The following is a 19,761-nucleotide window of genomic DNA, read 5'->3' as shown; positions in this document are numbered from 1 at the left end:
ATTAAAAAATAATAAATTTTATATCGATATTAAAAATTAGACATGATATAATAACAACATTTTTTTTTTTTTTCAGTATATCGAAGTTTTTGATATATATATATATATATATATATATATATATATATATATATATATATATATATATATTCAAAAAATTTATATTTTACGTCTAATCAAAAATTTATATTTTTCCTCTCTGATTAGACGTATTCATTCTATTAAAAAGAATGTGTAAGCAAATTATTTTATCAATAATTATTTTATAATTAAAATAATTTGATAATTAAAAAATCATTTTGTCGAGCATCATTTTGTCAGCCACTAAAATTATATTTTTATTTTACAATATCACCCTTAATAGGAGGAGTACACGGAGAGCCGGACTCATTCCAAGAAAACGAAATAGCCTTTTTGCCCTTCCCACGGCTCGAATTCAACTTTGAATCCGCAAACATTCCCAAACTCGTCGCATCAGCCCGGTCCATTACCGGTTCAGCCGTTCGCTGGGTCGTCGCCTTCCTCCCAGGACACAAATCTAGCCATCCATATCTCAGTTCACGAATCGTGAAGCTACGTATCAACAAGTCGCACGACTCTCAAAGCTCACGGTTCAATTCAACGAGCCGGTAACTCCTACCTTTCCCATCTCCGGTCGGTTTGAGCGTCCCTTTTAAAGCATACCCCCCTCTCTTTCTGTCCTTTCCGATTCAACCATCGTCTCCAAGTCGAAGTCCGGCGACTGGGAGGGCAGCCTCCTCTCCGCCTCCTCCAAGATCCGATCTAGTGCCGCTTTCCGATACGAGGCGCCTCGGATCTCAGCCGACTCCTCTAAACTGCTTTCTCTGCCACGTATCGTTCGATCTGCTCCCGTGGTTTGAATTCGAACCCCAGATCCGGATCTCGTCGCCGCTGCTGATCGGGGTCCGTACCGGACTCTACCGCGGCATCTTCCAGTCTCGGTTAGGTTTTAACCATCACAGCTTTCGAGATCCGCTCTTTGTTGTCGCCGATGGAGGCTTTGGAGGAACTGAGCGAGCTCGCGGACTCGATGGTGCAGGCTTCCGCGCTCCTCGCAGATGAGGACGTCGACGAGGGGTCGACCAAGCGGAGGACCTCCACGTTTCTCAACGTCGTCGCTCTCGGCAACGTTGTAAGTGCTTCTAGAATAGGAATTGTGCAAGTCTAGTTTCAGATTTTTTATTTATTTTTTGTAGTTTGTTTATGTACCCGATTAATATCCCAGGGTGCTGGTAAATCAGCAGTGTTGAACAGCTTAATCGGACACCCGGTCCTGGTATGCAGTTTGGAATTGCATTTCTAATATGTTTTTTCCTCGTATGTTTTCTCTGGATTTATGCCAGTTAAATTGGTTTTAATTGCTTGCAGCCCACTGGAGAGAATGGTGCTACTCGAGCCCCTATCAGTATTGATCTGCAAAGAGATAGTTCACTTAGCACTAAATCAATTGTTTTGCAAATAGACAGCAAATCCCAACAAGTCTCTGCAAGTAAGAACATAAATCTATGCAATAGCATTTTTGATTTATCTACCATCACAATTTGCATCACTTGCATATTACCTGCTCATGGTCGGGCGTTCATTGATAACTCTTAACTATGTACTCTAGTATCTGGGTCTGGATGTAGTCCTTTGACACACGTGTGTTGTTAGGTGCTCTTAGGCACTCTCTTCAGGACAGGCTAAGTAAGGGAACTGGAGTTCAAGGGTCTGGAAAGGGCCGAGCAGATGAGATATATTTGAAACTCCGTACTAGTACAGGTTTTACCTTTTTCTTTTCCTATTTTTTCTTCTTGTTAGTGTGCAATTCGTTGTTCTTATTTATGATATTTTTGTTATACTCACGGTTTTTTTTTTCTCTCACCAGCTCCATCTTTAAAATTCATAGATCTTCCAGGTTTAGACCAGAGATCAATGGATGATTCTGTTGTAAGTTCCCATTTCTAATTGTGAAATTGCATTTAATATCAGTGCTATTTTTTTTCTCTATAATGTTCGGCTATGATGTTCTAAGTTTTCTTTCTTCAGGTCAGTGATTATGGTGCACGCAATGATGCAATATTGCTAGTTATTGTGCCGGCTGCTCAGGCACCCGAGATCTCTTCTTCTCGAGCTCTTAGACTGGCTAAGGAATTTGATTCAGAAGGTTTGTACTGCTTGTCAGAACATTTCCTCCATTTCAAACATCAAATTTTGAAGATGAAATTGCATGCATAGATCAATGGCAACTTGCATTTTTCTATTGATGTCCTGTCGTAGTTATTTTATACGTGCTATCTTCTCCTTTCATTTAGGAACTAGAACGATTGGTGTTATCAGCAAGATTGATCAAGCTGCTGGGGACCAGAAAAGTCTTGCAGCAGTTCAAGCTCTTCTTTTGTCTCAGGGGCCACCCTCTACTGCAGATATTCCTTGGGTTGCTCTGATTGGTCAATCTGTTTCTATTGCTTCGGCACAGGCTGGATCTATTGGATCTGAAAGTTCACTTGAAACAGCATGGAGAGCTGAGACTGAAAGTCTTAAAACTATACTTACTGGAGCTCCACAAAATAAGCTCGGAAGAGTAGCGTTAGTTGATACACTTTCCAAGCAAATCCGGAGTAGAATGAAGCTCAGACTGCCAAACCTTCTTTCAGGGTAAATTTTATTTTGATAAATTTTTTGTTGTTTTTACTTGAATACATGTATGTGAAAGTGGGCAAATTTTCCCCTTGTAATACACAAAATGGAAAGTTTTTATGGTGATGCTACTATTTTATCCAATGCACATCAAGGTTGCTTGTAAATCCTTTGAAGAGTAGTTTGGTGTGTCGAAGGAAGCAACTAAACCAATAAGGTCAAGATGCATATGGGTTTTGGCTAGAAGAGGTTTCCTTTTCTTATTAAATACTTTGAAGTCTTGAAACTTTGCCTGACAACTCTTGAACTGTAGATCCCTGGCTTGTTTCCTTGATTGTGACATGGAAACTGGGCTGGTTTTTTCTGCTTTTACAATTATTTCTTCACCGACATTGCTATGCAGTTTTCATTTTCTTTACTAGCAGTACGACCTTTGAGGTTGTGACTAGGCAAGAACTATATATGCCAAACTATTCTGACCTTGGGATCACCTGTCGCTCAACCACTTTCCTCTTCAGCATTACATGTAAAAAGCATGCTGAACTAGTTCAAACATGCTAAAGGAATAAACTAATATGGACAGATGAGCTAAATTTATAGATTGTTAGATTTAACTTTTAATGGGTTCTCTTTCTTATTTTTAGATCACATAAAGAAGATTTGTATCAAATTAAATTGTCATAATTTGTCACTTTCAATTCATAAATAAGAACTATATCATCTTTTGTGTGAATCGTGAATTTAATGATTATAACAAACTATGTCTGCTATGATAATCATCAGCTAATTAAGAAAGCTTGACTTAATTTGAACTTATTTGAGTTGCCCTCACTAGCTTTGACTTTGTTGGCCCTATACACTTTCTTCATATAGCTAGAAATGCTTGAGTTAAGAAGTAATGCTATATATTGGTTATTGTGCTTGTTAAGTGTCACTTGATGTATTGTTGCATCGATACATTTCTTCTATGTTATTGCTGTCATTGATACAATCTCTACTGTTTTATCTTTTTAATTTTTTACCATTTTTTCAATATTATTAATTTTGAATATGATACATGCAGATTACAAGGCAAGTCACAGATTGTGCAGGATGAGTTGTTTAGACTTGGTGAACAAATGGTGGAGAGTGCAGAAGGTACCAGGGCTATTGCCTTGGAGCTTTGTCGAGAATTTGAGGATAAATTTCTTCAACACGTTGCCACCGGTGAGGTCAGTAGGCTTCTTTTTCCTTTTATATTTTTATCTTCAGTTTGTTTTGTGCTAGGTTTAGTTCTGCTGTCTAATTAGGTTTTGATAGTGTTGCCACCAGACCCTCACCTAGGTGCTCATGTTTGTCCAAGGCTGAATGCCTCAATTGAAAACTATCTGCAACAAGGCATGTCTGAGGACCTTAGTTGACAAGTGCTCTTCAAAAATCTTAATATACGATATAGCTTGTTTCCTTCCATAACATCTAGAATTTAGGATTGCCCACAAATCTTTATAGCACATACAATGAGTTCCAGACTTCATCTGTCAATATTGCATCTTGCACACAACACACACATAGAAGTTGCTTAGCCAATCAAATATAGAAAGTTATAGATTTTTTATCTATGAGTTTGGTTGATTAAGTGTTTATGATCCTCATCATTATTGAGTCTGAATATGCACCCAATCTGTACTTGATCTATGATTATGCGTCCAATCTACATGGCTTGTGAGCTTCTGTTAAAGTGCATTATGATTTTTTAATTTAATCATATTTTTTGGTTTAGTTAGTGTTATTAGCTCTAAATATTTTTCTTGTTAACTGCCTTACTTTGCTGTGGCCTCAGCCCTCAAGCGATAAAAAGTCTCGGCATTTTAAATCAAAAACATGTGCAAGTTCTAAGGATGCTTTGAAGGCTGGCTCATCACTAAGAAACTTTCTTGGAATTTTGCAATGTTTTGAACGATGATGTTGATTCTATTTTCAAATTTCTTTGTACTTTCTGAAGCAAAATATGTTTGTGCCCTTATCATAATACCTTTAATGCGTATGTAACTTATTTGGAAAATTTTTCTGAATATCAAAATGAATAAAGCTGATAAGTTAATTCATTAACCACCTATTATTCAAATGTTGTAAACCTAAATTTTTCTTATTTTGAATAAGGTTACTTGGGGTTAAGCTGTCTGGATCAATCTTCTGGGAATGTAATTGTTAGGAACTACATTAACATGCCATATGTGTGCACAGAGGAAAACAATCTTATCTTTTCTCTCATTAACCCTCAATATGCATGGGGGAGGCACCTTGTTGAAAATGGTGAAGACATTTGATAGATAAATACCCCAGTCATTTAGAACGTGCCTTGATGACTATAAGAACTGAACCCTTTGATATAGCACTAATTGCTTACAAATGAATGTCTCACTGCCAATGGGTTTGACCATGATGTACTAATAATCCAATCATATTTAGTAACTGTATATATATAAAAGCCAAGCCCTTAAACAAATTTGGATATTAAAATTTTTTCCCCCCTATATTTCTCCTTGTGGGAGACAAGCCAAGGATGTAGAAGAGATGTAATGGGTGCCATCACTTGATCTTGTAGACTATGCCATGTAGGTGAATCCATTACCTCAATGGGACAAGTAAACAGGTTATGGCAGCCAAATCTTGTTGTGTACTTTACATACATTCAAACTTTCTCTAGTTACTGCAGTGCCTATTTAAAGTATATAATGACACTAATACAACAACATTAACAAAGCAACCAATTTATTTGAGGTCATTTTGTAGCATTGTTTGTTTGTTATATAGCACCGTCGTGTTTCTTTTACAGGGTGCAGGTTGGAAAATTGTTGCTACATTTGAAGGAAACTTCCCTAGCAGAATAAAACAACTTCCACTTGATAGACATTTCGATATCAACAATGTCAAAAGAGTATGCATACTTTTGTCATTACAGATTTTTTTTTTTTGTTGTTGTTGTTCAGTCCATGTGGTTAAGTTAATTTGTTGCTCTCCATCAATCCATCATATCTTCTAGATTGTGTTGGAGGCAGATGGTTATCAACCGTATTTGATATCTCCTGAGAAAGGTTTGCGATCTTTGATAAAGGGAGTACTAGAACTAGCAAAAGAACCATCACGGCTTTGTGTTGACGAGGTAAATGGTCCAGTATTTTATGCTTACCAAACTATTTTTTCATTGAATTGTATGAGCTTCTCACTTCTTGATACTATGTAATCAAAAAAACCAAAAATCATCCGTGTACTCAGAATTTTACCTTGTTTTCTAAGTATACTTTTACCTTTTTTGTCTTTCTGTTTTCAGTCTGCAGCATCTTTAAGTCTTTTTGATTTTCATACGCATCATGTTAGATTTAGGTGTCACTTTTTGAATGTTGTAACCTTGTCACAATTGCATGAGTTAATACAACAGACTTTTCAGCGACTTTGTTTATGATGTGACCTAGATGTTTTTATCACAATAGGCATCTATGCACCATTACAACTTTTTGTTGTAGTTTAATCTTATTCTTATTTCAAACTTCTTTATCAAATAGGTCCACCGTGTTCTGTTAGATATAGTTTCTGCTTCAGCGAATGCTACACCTGGACTAGGTCGATATCCTCCTTTTAAAAGAGAGGTAGACTACTATTGATGTTTCTTTATTTGTTGACCAAAATTATCTTGTTTGTTCTCTTCTTATTGCATGGTTTTTTTTTTCTCTGGAAAAGGTGATTGCTATTGCATCAACTGCATTAGAGAGCTTCAGAAATGAAGCCAAAAAAATGGTGGTTGCATTAGTTGATATGGAGCGTGCATTTGTTCCTCCGCAACATTTTATTCGTCTAGTTCAGCGGAGGTTTGTTTGTTTTTATATTGCTTGCAATTCTTGTATTTGGTCAAATGAATGAACCAATAAATGAAACATCTTGCTATTACTTTTAAGATTTTTTGAATTGGAGAGTATTAATTAAGGTTTCTGTATTCAACTGTTTTGTCAATGGAGATGCTTTTTGTTTGTAGTTAAGTTGTTAGGCTTTGAAGAATCATTGTTAGGTTCTAAAGTTTCAAATTCAATTTCTTATTGTTTTTATACTGACAACTCAAAAATAAAATTTGGCTCATCTTATTCTCAGTTTTTGGTTCTCATTTTTCCTAGTGTATATGATGTTTGTATTCACATGATAACTGAGAAGTGCAGTGATATAAACTCTTCTGATGGAAGTGAGCTCAGCTAGTCCTTGGAAGTTGGTAGATATGATATTTACAAGTCTAGATGTGTCTTAATCCACAATTACTGAATTGCAACTCCACTGTCTTCTAACGCAAGCGATTATTCGCAGAATGGAGAGGCAGCGTAGAGAGGATGAGCTGAAGAATCGATCATCGAAGAAAGCAAATGAAGCAGAGCAAGCCATTTCGAATAGAGTAATTTTAAAAATTTATTCTTTGAAGCATATTTTTGCAATGATGTAATGAGTTTTTCCATTTCAATTTCTTTTGGTCTTTGATCATTGGCTCCTTCTGCTGTAAGCCAGGCTTCGAGTCCTCAACCAGGAGCTCAAGGTGGTAGCTTGAAATCAATGAAAGAAAAACCTAATCAACAAGACAAAGAAACCAAAGAGGGTTCCACATCTACCTTGCAGGTTGCTGGACCTTCTGGAGAAATAACAGCAGGTTCATTTCCCAGTTTCCTAGATATTCTCCTTTATGATCTATACAAATTTTGCAATGAATTTCATGCAAAATGTTTTCACGTGCCCGAATTTATAATTAGCATAATTTCATGAGTGTCATGAGATAACTTTCAGCATTCCTTAATAGCATGTTTGGTTCATCTAGTGGAATTGGCAAGAAATGGAACAGGTATTCATGGGCAATGAGCAATGTAGAGTTAGAACTTGTTTCATTAGTTTGGTAGTCTCATTCCTATAACCAAAATATCCCTACAACTAAACTTCCAAAGGTGTTGTAAATGTGTTTCATTTGCTTGTCTAATTGTTAAAAAAATTTACTAGGAAGAACATCCTATTATCAGTTCATAGAGTTTCTTCTGTGAGCATTTCAATATATCTGACTTACAATGCTATACTTTCTAGCTTCTTTCAAAAAGTTCTAGCTCCTACCGCTTTCAAATTGTGCTGGATTTTTATTCATGTTTGAGCAATTTGGATTCACAATTAATGTTCTACCACATCTTTGTTCTAACAACTATATGATATTCATTTCTATGCACTTTTGTACAATAATCTTAATCCTGCACAAATTGAAGTTCTTTCTTCCTGATATTCACCTTTCTATGGAGTCATTTAATGTTTTGATTTTCTCAATTAGGATTCTTACTGAAGAAAAGTGCCAAGACTAATGGCTGGAGCAAGCGATGGTTTGTTCTCAATGAGAAAAGTGGAAAGGTAAATTCTACCATTTTTTATTACATATTTTGTAAATTACTTGGCATATTGGCAATTATTTATAAATTGTTCTCTGGATTGCTTCCATTTCAGCTTGGATACACAAAAAAGCAGGAGGAGAAGCATTTTCGTGGTGTCATCACTTTGGAGGTACTGATGTTTGCTTTTTCCTTCTTCAGTTTCACTTTCCATAACAAGTTTGTTGAACGTAACATATTCTTTTAGGGCTTGTTCACTGTAGAATATTAAATGAAAAGAAACTAGAGATAACAGAAATTAGGAAAGCTAATTGATTTTAAACATGAAATTAACTTGTTTCTTTCCTGCCATTTCTCAACTATTAAAGACACCCATATCGACATGCTATTTTGATGGTTAAGAAGATATACTTGTTTTAGGTCTGGAGTAATGTTTATTACTTCTTCAGTCAATTGTTTGTAACTTTGGAGCAAAAGGTGATATCGCTCACCCCAAGTGGCCCAGAATTGTTTGCAATTTTGGTTATAGTGAATCTGGTTATAACTTTTATATAAATGGAATGACATCTTGAGGGTTTTGTGCACTTTCTACTTTGTTAACAAAACTCTAAACATATTTCTACTTCTACTTGACTGCTAGTGATGTTGTTTGGTATTTGAGCTAATTAAACAATCTCCCTTCTCCCATTAAAATAACAAGAATATAAAAATGACATGGATATTTGAATATCCTTTTTAAGTACTATGGACATGTTTGGCAAAAATGAATAAGTTGAATACGTAGCGGTAGAAAGGGAATCAGATTTGGTTGTGTGGGACTAACAGCTATTGTGAAACTCCAACATGATTGTAAATACGGCTTTCTAGAGAAAATTTTCACATTATAGTTTAGCCAGAAACTAATGTTGAACAGCCTTCACAAAAAGCAACATATTGTAAAGAGCACAGTGAAACAGCATTATTTGCTGTGAGAAATTGTTACTTCATACAAAGTTGGTATCTTTATGTTTAGATAGGATAGAGGAGGTAATCTTAATGGTGGTTCCACTTGTTTTTATGGACAGCAGATTTCTACTTGAAGTTTATCTAACATTAGTTTTTTCCCCTCTGAAATGAATGCTTGCTAGTAAACCTGGATATAAAACTTTTTGCTAGTTATGTGTAGGATGTGATGCTATATGTGTTCTCGTTGTTTAAGAGCGATCCATCTTGATGATGAGTTCTATGATAACAAAAAATATAAATTAATCATCTGATGTTTAAGTCAAATCTGTTTATCCTGCAATAATTATTTTTAAGACAAATTCATTAATGGCCATGTATATCTAGTGAGTACTTATATTTTTTCCTTGCAGGAATGTAATCTTGAAGAGGTTCAAGATGAGGATGATCCACCTAAAAGTTCCAAGGACTCCAAAAAGGCAAATGGACCAGATAAAAGCCCAAGTCTTGTCTTTAAGATAACTAGTAAAATTGCATATAAAACAGTTCTAAAAGGTGACTTTCTTGTGCATACAATAACTAGTAAAGTTGCATATAAACAGTTCTAAAAGGTGACTTTCTTGTGCATACAATAATTAGGGGTAGCAATAACAATAATATGCAATGCCCCAAACTACATGGAAGATATTGAAAGTATTTTTGGCAGTATGCTTTTTCTTGTATCTGATTCATGAACATGCTTGCAGCTCACAGTGCTGTCATTTTAAAGGCTGAGAACATGGCTGAGAAAGTTGAGTGGATGGACAAGATAGGAAATATCACTGGTTCTTCAAAAGTTACTTCCTCAAAGGGTGCATCTGAATCTGGAGGTACTCCAATGAGACAAAGCCATTCAGATGGTTCACTTGTAAGTTCTGAAATATAAGTGATTCCATCTTCTTTATTTGCAGCATACACCATTATTCAGATAGATGAGAACAATAAACCCATATATATGAGGCTATAGCATAACTAGCATAACCACTAATAGAGAAATATCTGGAGACTCTACTATGTATTCTGGCACTTACACAGTCACACATATTGAAGCATGAATATGTGTTGATGCATGGCTTGTTATAAAAATCACAGTTTTTCTATTAGAAAAATACTTGGAGAGATATTTATTGTCATTGTCATATCTTTGTCACTGTCATCATCATAATTATAAAAGTTTTGTTTGTCTTAACTATGAGGTTGACTACAAAGAATGTTATCTCTTGATCGAGCTCTAAGCAAGACTTTATCATATGTAATATTCAGATTAATTAATCATTTTTTATTGGCCTCCTTTAATCCTTAGATATTCTACTTTAACAGATATCCATACCATCTCAACCTAATTTACTAAATTTTTATTGCCTACTGTAGTTACATTCAATTGTCTATGAATATCAATTTGTGGTAATCTACTGATTCATCATAATATTCTCATTTTTGCTACATTCATACATGTTACTTCCTAATAACCCAACAATATCATCCATGTATGATAAGCCATATCACAGGTTTGTAAAATATTACTTTTAGTCTAAGGGGATATGTTGACCACATAAGGCTCCAAAAGCTCCTCTGCATTTCGATGTCTCATTCTTTATTCTGTTAATGCTTTCTTCATCCTCTTCTTGTTGAATAATTATAATTTACACCATATCCTATATGTCTAAAACTCAGGGATTTTATGGATATAGATATTTATCCTCGTGTAAGAGAATCTTTACCATCATGAATTTCCTGTAGGTATTGGTTGATTCGGTGGTGGTTGGGAGACTTTTGGTATGATCGCGTATAGCTGTAGGTTAATGATATTCTGACTTGATTGATGCTTAAAAACAGTTAAATTTGTTAAAATCCCTAAGAAATAAAATCTTTGGATCCAGCTGCTTTGTTACCAAGTTAAAACTGAAGTAGGCTAGTGGGAAACTTCTGTGGGGCCGGGCCGACCATCTCAGGATTGGTCGAGCCGAAGGTTTGGATACCTGGTGCCAATTTTAAAAAAAGAAGAAATTAAAACTGAAGGAATGCTATTAAAAGAGAAATAGTACACATAGGACCATTACATGAAAATTAAATAACAGTCAACATCCCATGTTGGACGGAATTGATATATTCTAACACCTGGAATACTAAGCTTATTGAATAAAGTCACACAAGTGATTTTTAAGATTTTTATAATGTTAATAGAAAGTTCAATTTTCAAGGAAGTATTGTGGATAATGATACGGTCTACAATCAAGCAGATTATTGAATTTGAAGGTTCATATATCTTGTAATCACTATTCTTTCCTTTTAAAGATATGGATTATGATACACCTTTTCATTGCTTGTTGGCATGCTTGTGTCATTGTGTTAATGCTAGAATAGATGTGTGCTCACATGATCATGTTCTCCTATTATTATGTGCTTCAAATGCTTATGAGGTACTCTGATCGTGTTATGTTTGAGATCTCAAACTGACATAGTAAATTATAGGACACAATGGTTAGAAGGCCAGCTGATCCTGAAGAAGAACTTCGTTGGATGTCTCAAGAAGTTCGAGGTTATGTAGAGGCTGTCTTGAACAGTCTTGCTGCTAATGTACCGAAGGTAAATGCTGCCTATGAGTTGCTTTGTCTTCTTGTTTGACATGTTACAGCTCCTTGTATCTATTTTCTGATTGAACAGGCAGTGGTGCTATGCCAAGTTGAGAAAGCTAAGGAAGACATGTTGAATCAGCTGTATAGCTCAGTAAGGTTTGTTTCTTGCCATTCTTCAAACATATGCTTGCAAACTGTTAACGTATAAAAATTAAAAATTGATTATACCATTCGATACACCTGTAATATTGTCATTGAGTGGGTAAGTTGCCTTGCTTGTATCCAAGAGTAGGCAGGTAGGATACAGCTTTGGTTACGTATCTGTAAAGAAATAATCAGGCAGAAAGTTGGAAATTCTCACGCAGTTTTTTTGTTCATGATGGGTTTGTGGCGAAGATTGTCATGATCCAAATGAACCCATTTTATGGTGCATGATAATGGTCCGTTTACTTGTGTATATAGATAATGGAGCTTCATCTGTAATTTTGTGTCTCTTTCCTTTTCATATCTTCTAGTTTACCACACCTTACTTATGTAGTGCATGAGCAATTCATGTGCTAATATAGAAACATAGCAGAGTGCTTGTAATGTGTTGGCTGATTGGTTCTGATCATAAATCAGAGGTAGGCTCTAAGGTTTTAACTTTTAATACATTTTGTGAGCAAACATTTTACAAGTTGATATAATAATGGGTAAAACATGATCATTGTTATATTTTTTCTGAGTTTAATTTGATAGTTGGCTATCATCCTTGAGATTGTGTAGCAGGTACATTTTTTGAATGTAATCCTTTTCAACCATTTGTATTTTTTGGTCTAGTGGTCAAAGTAATGTGAAGATTGCAGAACTGCTCCAGGAAGATCAAAATGTGAAGCGTAGAAGAGAAAGGATTCAAAAGCAATCATCTCTCATATCTAAACTTACACGCCAACTAAGCATCCATGACAACCGAGCGGCTGCTGCTAGCTGGTCTGATGGCAGCACTGCAACAGGTAACATCCCATTATTGGTTTCTAAGGGCAGCAACTAACTCAGACTTCACTGAGTTAACATGGCATCTCTATTTTGATGTCACTTTTGCCCATACCAAACATTACTTGTAGTAAGTTTTATGTAAAGTTATACAATTCAGTTTCTATAAATATAAAAGATACTAAAATATATGTGCACTACACACTCAACCTTATTGATACTGAGATTCGCAATACATTTGTAATGAACTAATTCATCTTTACAACACAAGATACATATAGAGATTATAAAAATATTACTAAATCCTTGAAAATTATTAAATGAATCCATTCAACCCAGTATGTCTCTGCTTACAATGAGATTTTACCAACTCTTGTTCCTATAACTTTGGAATTTTGGATCTTAAGCATTAATTTGAACCGGCTTGGCATCCAGCTGTTTGGCTAGTTGATCTAATGAACTGTTTAATCTCGTCCTCATCAAGCAAGACTAAAAAGTCTAGTAGTTACCTTATTGACTTAATCTATAAGTTTGTTTCCTATAACAATCAACTTCTGGACATTGCACACTAGTGTTTGAGCATGTATTTGTACAAATTGCAGAAATTAGCCCAAGGACCAAAGGCTCTGGTGATGATTGGAGATCAGCATTTGATGCTGCGGCAAATGGATCAGTTGACAGCTCGTACACCGACTCGTCTAGGTCCAGAAGCAGCAGCAACCGGCGGCATGGCACTCCAACTCAGAATGGTGATGCAAGTTCAGGAGCAAACTCTGGTAGTCGTCGTACTCCAAACAGGTTGCCGCCCGCTCCACCACAAAGCACTTCAGCTACGTACAGATACTAGAGTCAATTGACGGATGCCTTTAGAGCAAGTATTCATCTGTTACTTGATTACTTCATCACCCTCAGATCTATATATATTTGAAGCGGAATCGAGACAGAGGAACAAAATGGATCTATAGAATTAATCCCCCATTTGCGGACAGATTGATTTATCTATTCAGTATTGTATGTGTGAAAGGGGATCAGTATACTGTGTGAATTTAGTGAGGTTTACCACCCTTATTTGCGATATCATATCCACCATCCTGTTGATGTGTAACAGCGTTTTGACAGTAGTAGATCATCGTACATTTCATTGTACCTAGAAACACCCTTGTATGTAAATTAGTGCTCCTTTAGATTTTTTTTTTGTGTTTTTGTTTTCTCATATCCCTTCAATGCAAGAGATTAAGTGAATCACTTTCGGTCTCGAATGGTTCTCCCGAAATGTGCCCAGCTACTTTCTGATCACAGTTGGAGTCCAGTGCAGGGCACCTGTACCTATGATATGCTACAGTGGGGAATTCTTTGTTGGGTAAGTGTTCATCCTCACAAAAGGTACGATGGTCTTTGCCTTGAGCCTTTCCCATGTAGAAGAGATGCCACTCTTTAGGTGGCCTCCTTGGGGCCTCTCTTTCCTGGGTAATCTAGTACTGCAAATCTTTGTCCCTTCATTCTAGTAGTTAGTGCATGCTGTGACATGAGGTCTGAGGTTCATGAAGTCTAGATTAATAGGTATGAAATATTCAGCTTGTGCAAATTAATTTTGAAATGATCAATTCAATCTTATAAAAATTTTGAAATGATCAATTTAATTTTATAAAAAAAATTTATCTATCAATAGGATAAATTAGAAAATATACAAACAATCTATTAGTCCAGAAATGTTTCAGTTACTCCTTAAAAAAAAAAAATTATTAATTTATCGAGATGGGACTCGATCTTTAATGTCTTATATAAGAACACTCACAATGGGGTGTTAAATGGGTGTTATAACACCCGTTTAACACCCTCTTTCCATTGTGAGTGGGTATTATAATGCTCACTCAGAGCATCCACATTGGTGGGTGTTATATCTCATCAAAAAGTGTAGGACCCACATGCCACATATACATCATATTAACATATCTGTTCTCTCACATTCGTTTTAACAACCACCTTCATTATTTATGGGATCCGCTGTTCATTCATCTTTATTTTTATTATAATTTCAATTATATTTACACAATTTAAATAATTATTATTTAAAATAATTAATAATATTATTTTAAAATATATTATTTATGTAAAATTAAAATATATTTATTTAAAATTAAAATAAATAATAATATTAATAATTTTATTTAAAATTAAAATATTAATATAAAATTGAAATGAAGGAGTACAACATAAAGTCGGACTAAACGGCTCATTTTTCGTCGGAGATGTAAAAGGCATACCGGTTGCATGTGGAATAGATGGATAATTTTGTGGATATGAATTATACGGATAATTTGGTGGATATGAATCGTATGGATTTGGTGGATATGGATTATGTGGATAATTTGGTGGATATGGAAAAAATGGGTAATTTAGTGGAATTTGTGAATTTTGAGGAGAAGGATTTTTTTCTAGCACATTTTGGTAATTCACAAAATTTCTAAAAAATTCTCGATTATTTTCATCCATTTCGGAGGAAAATAAGAGAAGAATTTTAGAGGGATTTAGGTGTTGAAAGATTGAAATAAGGTGATGACTATTTATAGATGAAATTTTATATTTTTTTAAAAAATTATCCGTTGAAATTTGAAATAGCCGTTGAAAATAAAAAACTATCCGTTGCGCCGTTGTTTCCCAATGTCTAATTGATTTTTTAAATTTTTTTAATAGATTATATATATTGTAGAATAAGTTTATGGTGGGCCATAGAGATAATAAGTTTGTGGTGGGCCATAGGGATTTTTTTTATTTTCCTCAACGTTATTTCCTCTCTCTAAAATGCTTGTGGTGGGCCATAGGTATTAAAAAAAAAGACATTGAACGCGTTCAATGAATTGAACGCGTTCATGCCTTTGTGTGGGCCCAACCCAATTAATTCTTGCGCTACACTGGTTTTAACGTTCATTGAACGTTATAACAGTCCATGAACGCACCAATGCAGGTGCTCTCACAAGAGAGAGGAGAGAGGGTGCTCAAAGGTTTGAACACCCTCTCTCTTAATTTTTTAATTTTTTTTTTAAATTATAAATCTTTTAATATTATTTAAAAAACTAATAAAATGGATAAATAAGTGGATGGTGGGGTCCATATTAATGTTAAAAGGGATGTGATTAAAAGAGATATGTTGTTATAATGAATATGTGGCAGTGAGCCCCATATCTTTTGATGAGGTGATGAATATTATAACGCATTAACGTTGGGATGCTTTAAGTAGTTTTCACTATAAGGCTGAGCGGAAATCAATTGTCCAATAGGTTAATCACACGAGAGACTAAGATAGTTATATATAAGTTGAATTTGTTATTGTAAAAATATATCAGAATATCTGTTACGCATCACCCGCGTAATAAGACTTATTAACCTATGTCGCTGTTTGTAATTATAATCCTTTTTTCCTCATTTTTTTAGGGTGCATATGGACCTGCGAGATATTATCCATCCACTTATTTGGTTGGCAATTTTGTTTTTATAGTTTTTAAAAAATAATGATCATTTATTATTAACTCTTTTACCCTTTTAAATTTATTTAGAAAATAATATTACTAGTTAAATTGAATTTTCAAGAAGAGTTTAATTTTTTTTTTATAATCAATCACCAGATAAATTGAGAAATATTCATGATGATAATATCCCTTAATTGTACACCTCATTTAAAGAAAAAGATTTTCTATAAATACATATATAATTAGGGATTGCATGACTAAGCTACATCATAATCTCAGAGCACATGACTAAGTTTGAGGGCAAGCTGATAAAATAGATCAGTCATTTCATTGAAGCGTAGGTTTAAAACTAGCTTTTTAAAAAATATTTAAACTTTTTGAAAGTGATGAACATTTATTTTCTTATAACTTTGTTTTTATTTTTTAAAAAAATTATAGATTAAAAAAACAACTTTCTAAACTTAAACAAATAATGCTCTTCTTTGTTTCTCAATTTGAGCGAAACAATGTTATGTGTGGAACAATGTTATGTTATGTGTGCCAATAATTTATCAGAAGCTACTAATGTAATAAAAAAATAATAAAAAGATTATAGTTCATAAAATTTTTACTATTTTCAACTTCAATTTTTAATAAAATCTTAAAATAAACTCATAAATGTTATTATTGACTCTTTGTTTTTTTGTTACACTCCTGCCCTGACTAAATCTAAAGTGTCAAATCAAAATAAAACATAATTAACCAATCAAGAAAAAATTATATCAATTTAACCTAATTAATTCTACCGAAATTAAAATTTTGTTTGATTAATTCAGGAATTCAATTTGTTTCTCCATTAAAATATCAATCATTTCGGTCAAATAGGTTTGATCTCATTTTAAAAATTTAAATTCAACTAAATTGATTAAACTGAATTCAGTTATATCTAAATCAGAATCAAAATTTTAAAATTCCTATTCTGTAATTCAAAACTTTCCTCACTTCTCGAGTCCCGATTCAATCAAAAGTTTGATTATTTTGATTTTCAACCAATGTAATTGATATTTTATTAATTTAATTTATTTAATTTTTATATTAAAATTTGGTTTTGATTATGTTAAAAAAAAAATCAATTTAGTCAGTTTCTATTTAAACGATTCATCCTACGTGATCAGAATTGATTAGGGCTAGAAATATGTGATTCATGAGTTAGGTGATTACAAAAATATCGATTGAGAGAGTGGAATGACTACATGTAAGTTCGTCAAGGTAGCACTTGCATGATTGAAACAATAGGACTGATTGATAGATTTTCAAATCTTACATATTATGTGTGATTCATGAGTTAGGTGATTACAAAAATGCCGATTGAGAGAGTCGAATGACTACACTAACTAATTAAGTTCGTCAAGGGGTAGCCCTTCCATGATTGAATCAATAGGACTAATTGATAGACTTTCTTCATCTGTACTTTCTTTATCATTCCTAAAGATTCTATCAGGGGGAACACAACAAAAGCTACCAACACCAACTATCTGCATTCTTGCACTTTGTGACGGCATGTAATACTTACAAACTGTAAATAGCTTTAATTTATTTTCTTAGTTAGTTATTAACAAACTCATAGATTCAACTTGTTAAAGTAATTACGAGGATCACTCCAATTACCATTATTTTCTTTCAGCCAAATAACAACAGTTTTCTAACTGATTTTCCTTATATCACTTTTCACAAGTTTTCTTCTCGAATTATATGCGGAAGGGAATATAGTCCCATATTTTGAATTTACATTTCACTTTTATAAAGTTCACTTGTAAAATTTAAATAATCGAAGTTTTGATTATGAGTGATGAATAATAGAATTAAAAATTAAACTCTTGATTCTGATGTAGGTATAATTGAAATCGGTTTAATTGATAACCAATTTTTAAAGTGAGAGTGATGAATTATAGAATTAGAAATTAAACTCTTGATTCTGGTTTAAATATAATTAAAATCGGTTTAATTGTAAACTTAATTTAGATTTTTAAGACTAATATTTAATCAAAATAATTCACATATAAAATTGAAATAACCGAAGTTTCTGTTATAAGTGATGAATTACAGAATTAAAAATTAAACTCTCGATTCCAATTTAGAGAAATCGATTTAATCATAAATCGAATTTAGATTTTTAAAACTGAGACTAAACTGATTTATCAAAATAATTAATATTTAAAAACAACTAAATTTTCAATACTTTGAATGGAAATAGGTTTAATTATAAATCGAATTTAGATTTTTAAATTAAGAATGGCGAATTACAGAATTAAAAATTAAACTCTTAATTTCGATTAGAGCATATCGAAATTAGTTTAATCGTAAATTGAATTTAAATTTTTAAAACTGAGATAAACTGATTTATCAAAATAATTAATATTAAAAAAAACTAAATTTTTAACGCTTTAGAATCAATATGTTTAATTTTAAACCGAATTTAGATTTTTAAATTTAAAATGACGAATTACATAATTAGAAATTAAATTCTTTTCTTATTTAATCATTTTTAAAATTGAGATTTGATCAAAATAATTAATATTTTAAGAAAAATAAACACAATTAAATACTCAATGCTTTCCTTGAGAATCAAAATAGGTTTAATTGTAAATCTAGTTTAGATTTTTAAATTGAGAGTAATGAATTATAAAATTAAAAATTAAACTCTTATTCCAATTTGAGCATAATCAGAATCGGTTTAATTGAAACCAAATTTAGATTTTTAAAACTACTAAAATGATTTATCAAAATAATTAATATTTTAAAAAACTAAATTTTCAATGCTTTATTGAGAATTGAAATAGGTTTAATTGTAAATTGAATTTAGATTTTTAAGTGATTTTCAGCTTATAATAAATATTGAGAAAATATTTCCTTTTAATTGTCAACTATCAAATATATCAAAAAAAAAAATATTATGAAATTAATATTAACCAAATTAATTGAGATTGGATTAAAATAGTTAATATTTTAAGAAAAATAAAATTTTATTGCTTTCATTGAGATTTGAACTCAAGACCTCCCGCTTACTAAACGGGTGCTCTAACCAACTGAGCTATGAAAGCTACTTAATTTAATTGTTTAACTATATAAAATATATTATTATTAATTCATAATCTTAGTGTTTTTTTTATATTTTTTTCATTCTCAATACTAATAGGGTTCACATACGACTCTAAAATTTTAAGTGGGGTTATATATGTAGACGTGTGAGTAAAACATTAAAGATTTCGTGACTTTTTTTATAAGGATTTGAATATTATTAATACAGGATAATAAACTCTTATATTATTTTTTTCAATATTATTGAATACAAAACTATATTTGGGAGATCGAATTTAAATGGCAAAGTCATCTCATCTCATACGATGAGACAAAGTCATCCCATGACCCTAGAGCTGTAGTAGGGTATATATATGTTGTGGATTGATAAATATTTTTATTTTGAAACTGATAATTTCAATGTCAAATATTAAATTGATTGATACTGATATTGTAATTGTGTGGATTTAAATGTAGTTACTGATATTATTCTAATTGGTGTGATATTATAATTTAATTTGTACCGATTTCTATATATATTAACTAGTATTTATTATATTAAAATTATGTTAAAAAAGAACCCTAATTTTAAACTTTCTATATATATTAACTAGTATTTATTATATTAAAATTATGTTAAAAAAGAACCCTAATTTTAAAATCGAATTTAAATTTGATATCAAAATATTAAAT

General features: G+C 32.8%; 1 protein-coding gene and 1 non-coding gene across 2 annotated transcripts; one reads left to right on the top strand and one right to left on the bottom strand.

Moving 5' to 3' along the window:
• Positions 1 to 698: 698 nt before the first annotated feature.
• LOC122030263 (dynamin-2A-like) lies at positions 699 to 13,733 on the top strand. The gene is made up of 22 exons (XM_042589441.1): positions 699 to 1,153; positions 1,247 to 1,297; positions 1,390 to 1,510; positions 1,675 to 1,782; positions 1,889 to 1,950; positions 2,050 to 2,167; positions 2,316 to 2,658; positions 3,704 to 3,851; positions 5,456 to 5,557; positions 5,663 to 5,782; positions 6,183 to 6,266; positions 6,358 to 6,485; positions 6,970 to 7,054; positions 7,165 to 7,303; positions 7,961 to 8,037; positions 8,131 to 8,187; positions 9,371 to 9,512; positions 9,704 to 9,864; positions 11,469 to 11,582; positions 11,661 to 11,728; positions 12,392 to 12,564; positions 13,147 to 13,733. The coding sequence occupies exons 1-22, from the start codon at positions 1,013 to 1,015 to the stop codon at positions 13,389 to 13,391; spliced, it is 2,787 nt and encodes a 928-aa protein (XP_042445375.1). The 5' UTR covers positions 699 to 1,012; the 3' UTR covers positions 13,392 to 13,733.
• A 5,284-nt stretch (positions 13,734 to 19,017) lies between these two features.
• TRNAT-AGU lies at positions 19,018 to 19,091 on the bottom strand. Its single transcript has one exon. It is a non-coding gene; the product is annotated as a tRNA-Thr (tRNA).
• Between the last annotated feature and the right edge of the window lie 670 nt (positions 19,092 to 19,761).

Source organism: Zingiber officinale, chromosome 10B (genome assembly GCF_018446385.1).
Source record: "Zingiber officinale cultivar Zhangliang chromosome 10B, Zo_v1.1, whole genome shotgun sequence".
Taxonomy (NCBI): domain Eukaryota; kingdom Viridiplantae; phylum Streptophyta; class Magnoliopsida; order Zingiberales; family Zingiberaceae; genus Zingiber; species Zingiber officinale.
Note: the sequence above shows the minus strand (reverse complement) of the source record. Positions and strands in the feature narration are given on the sequence as shown.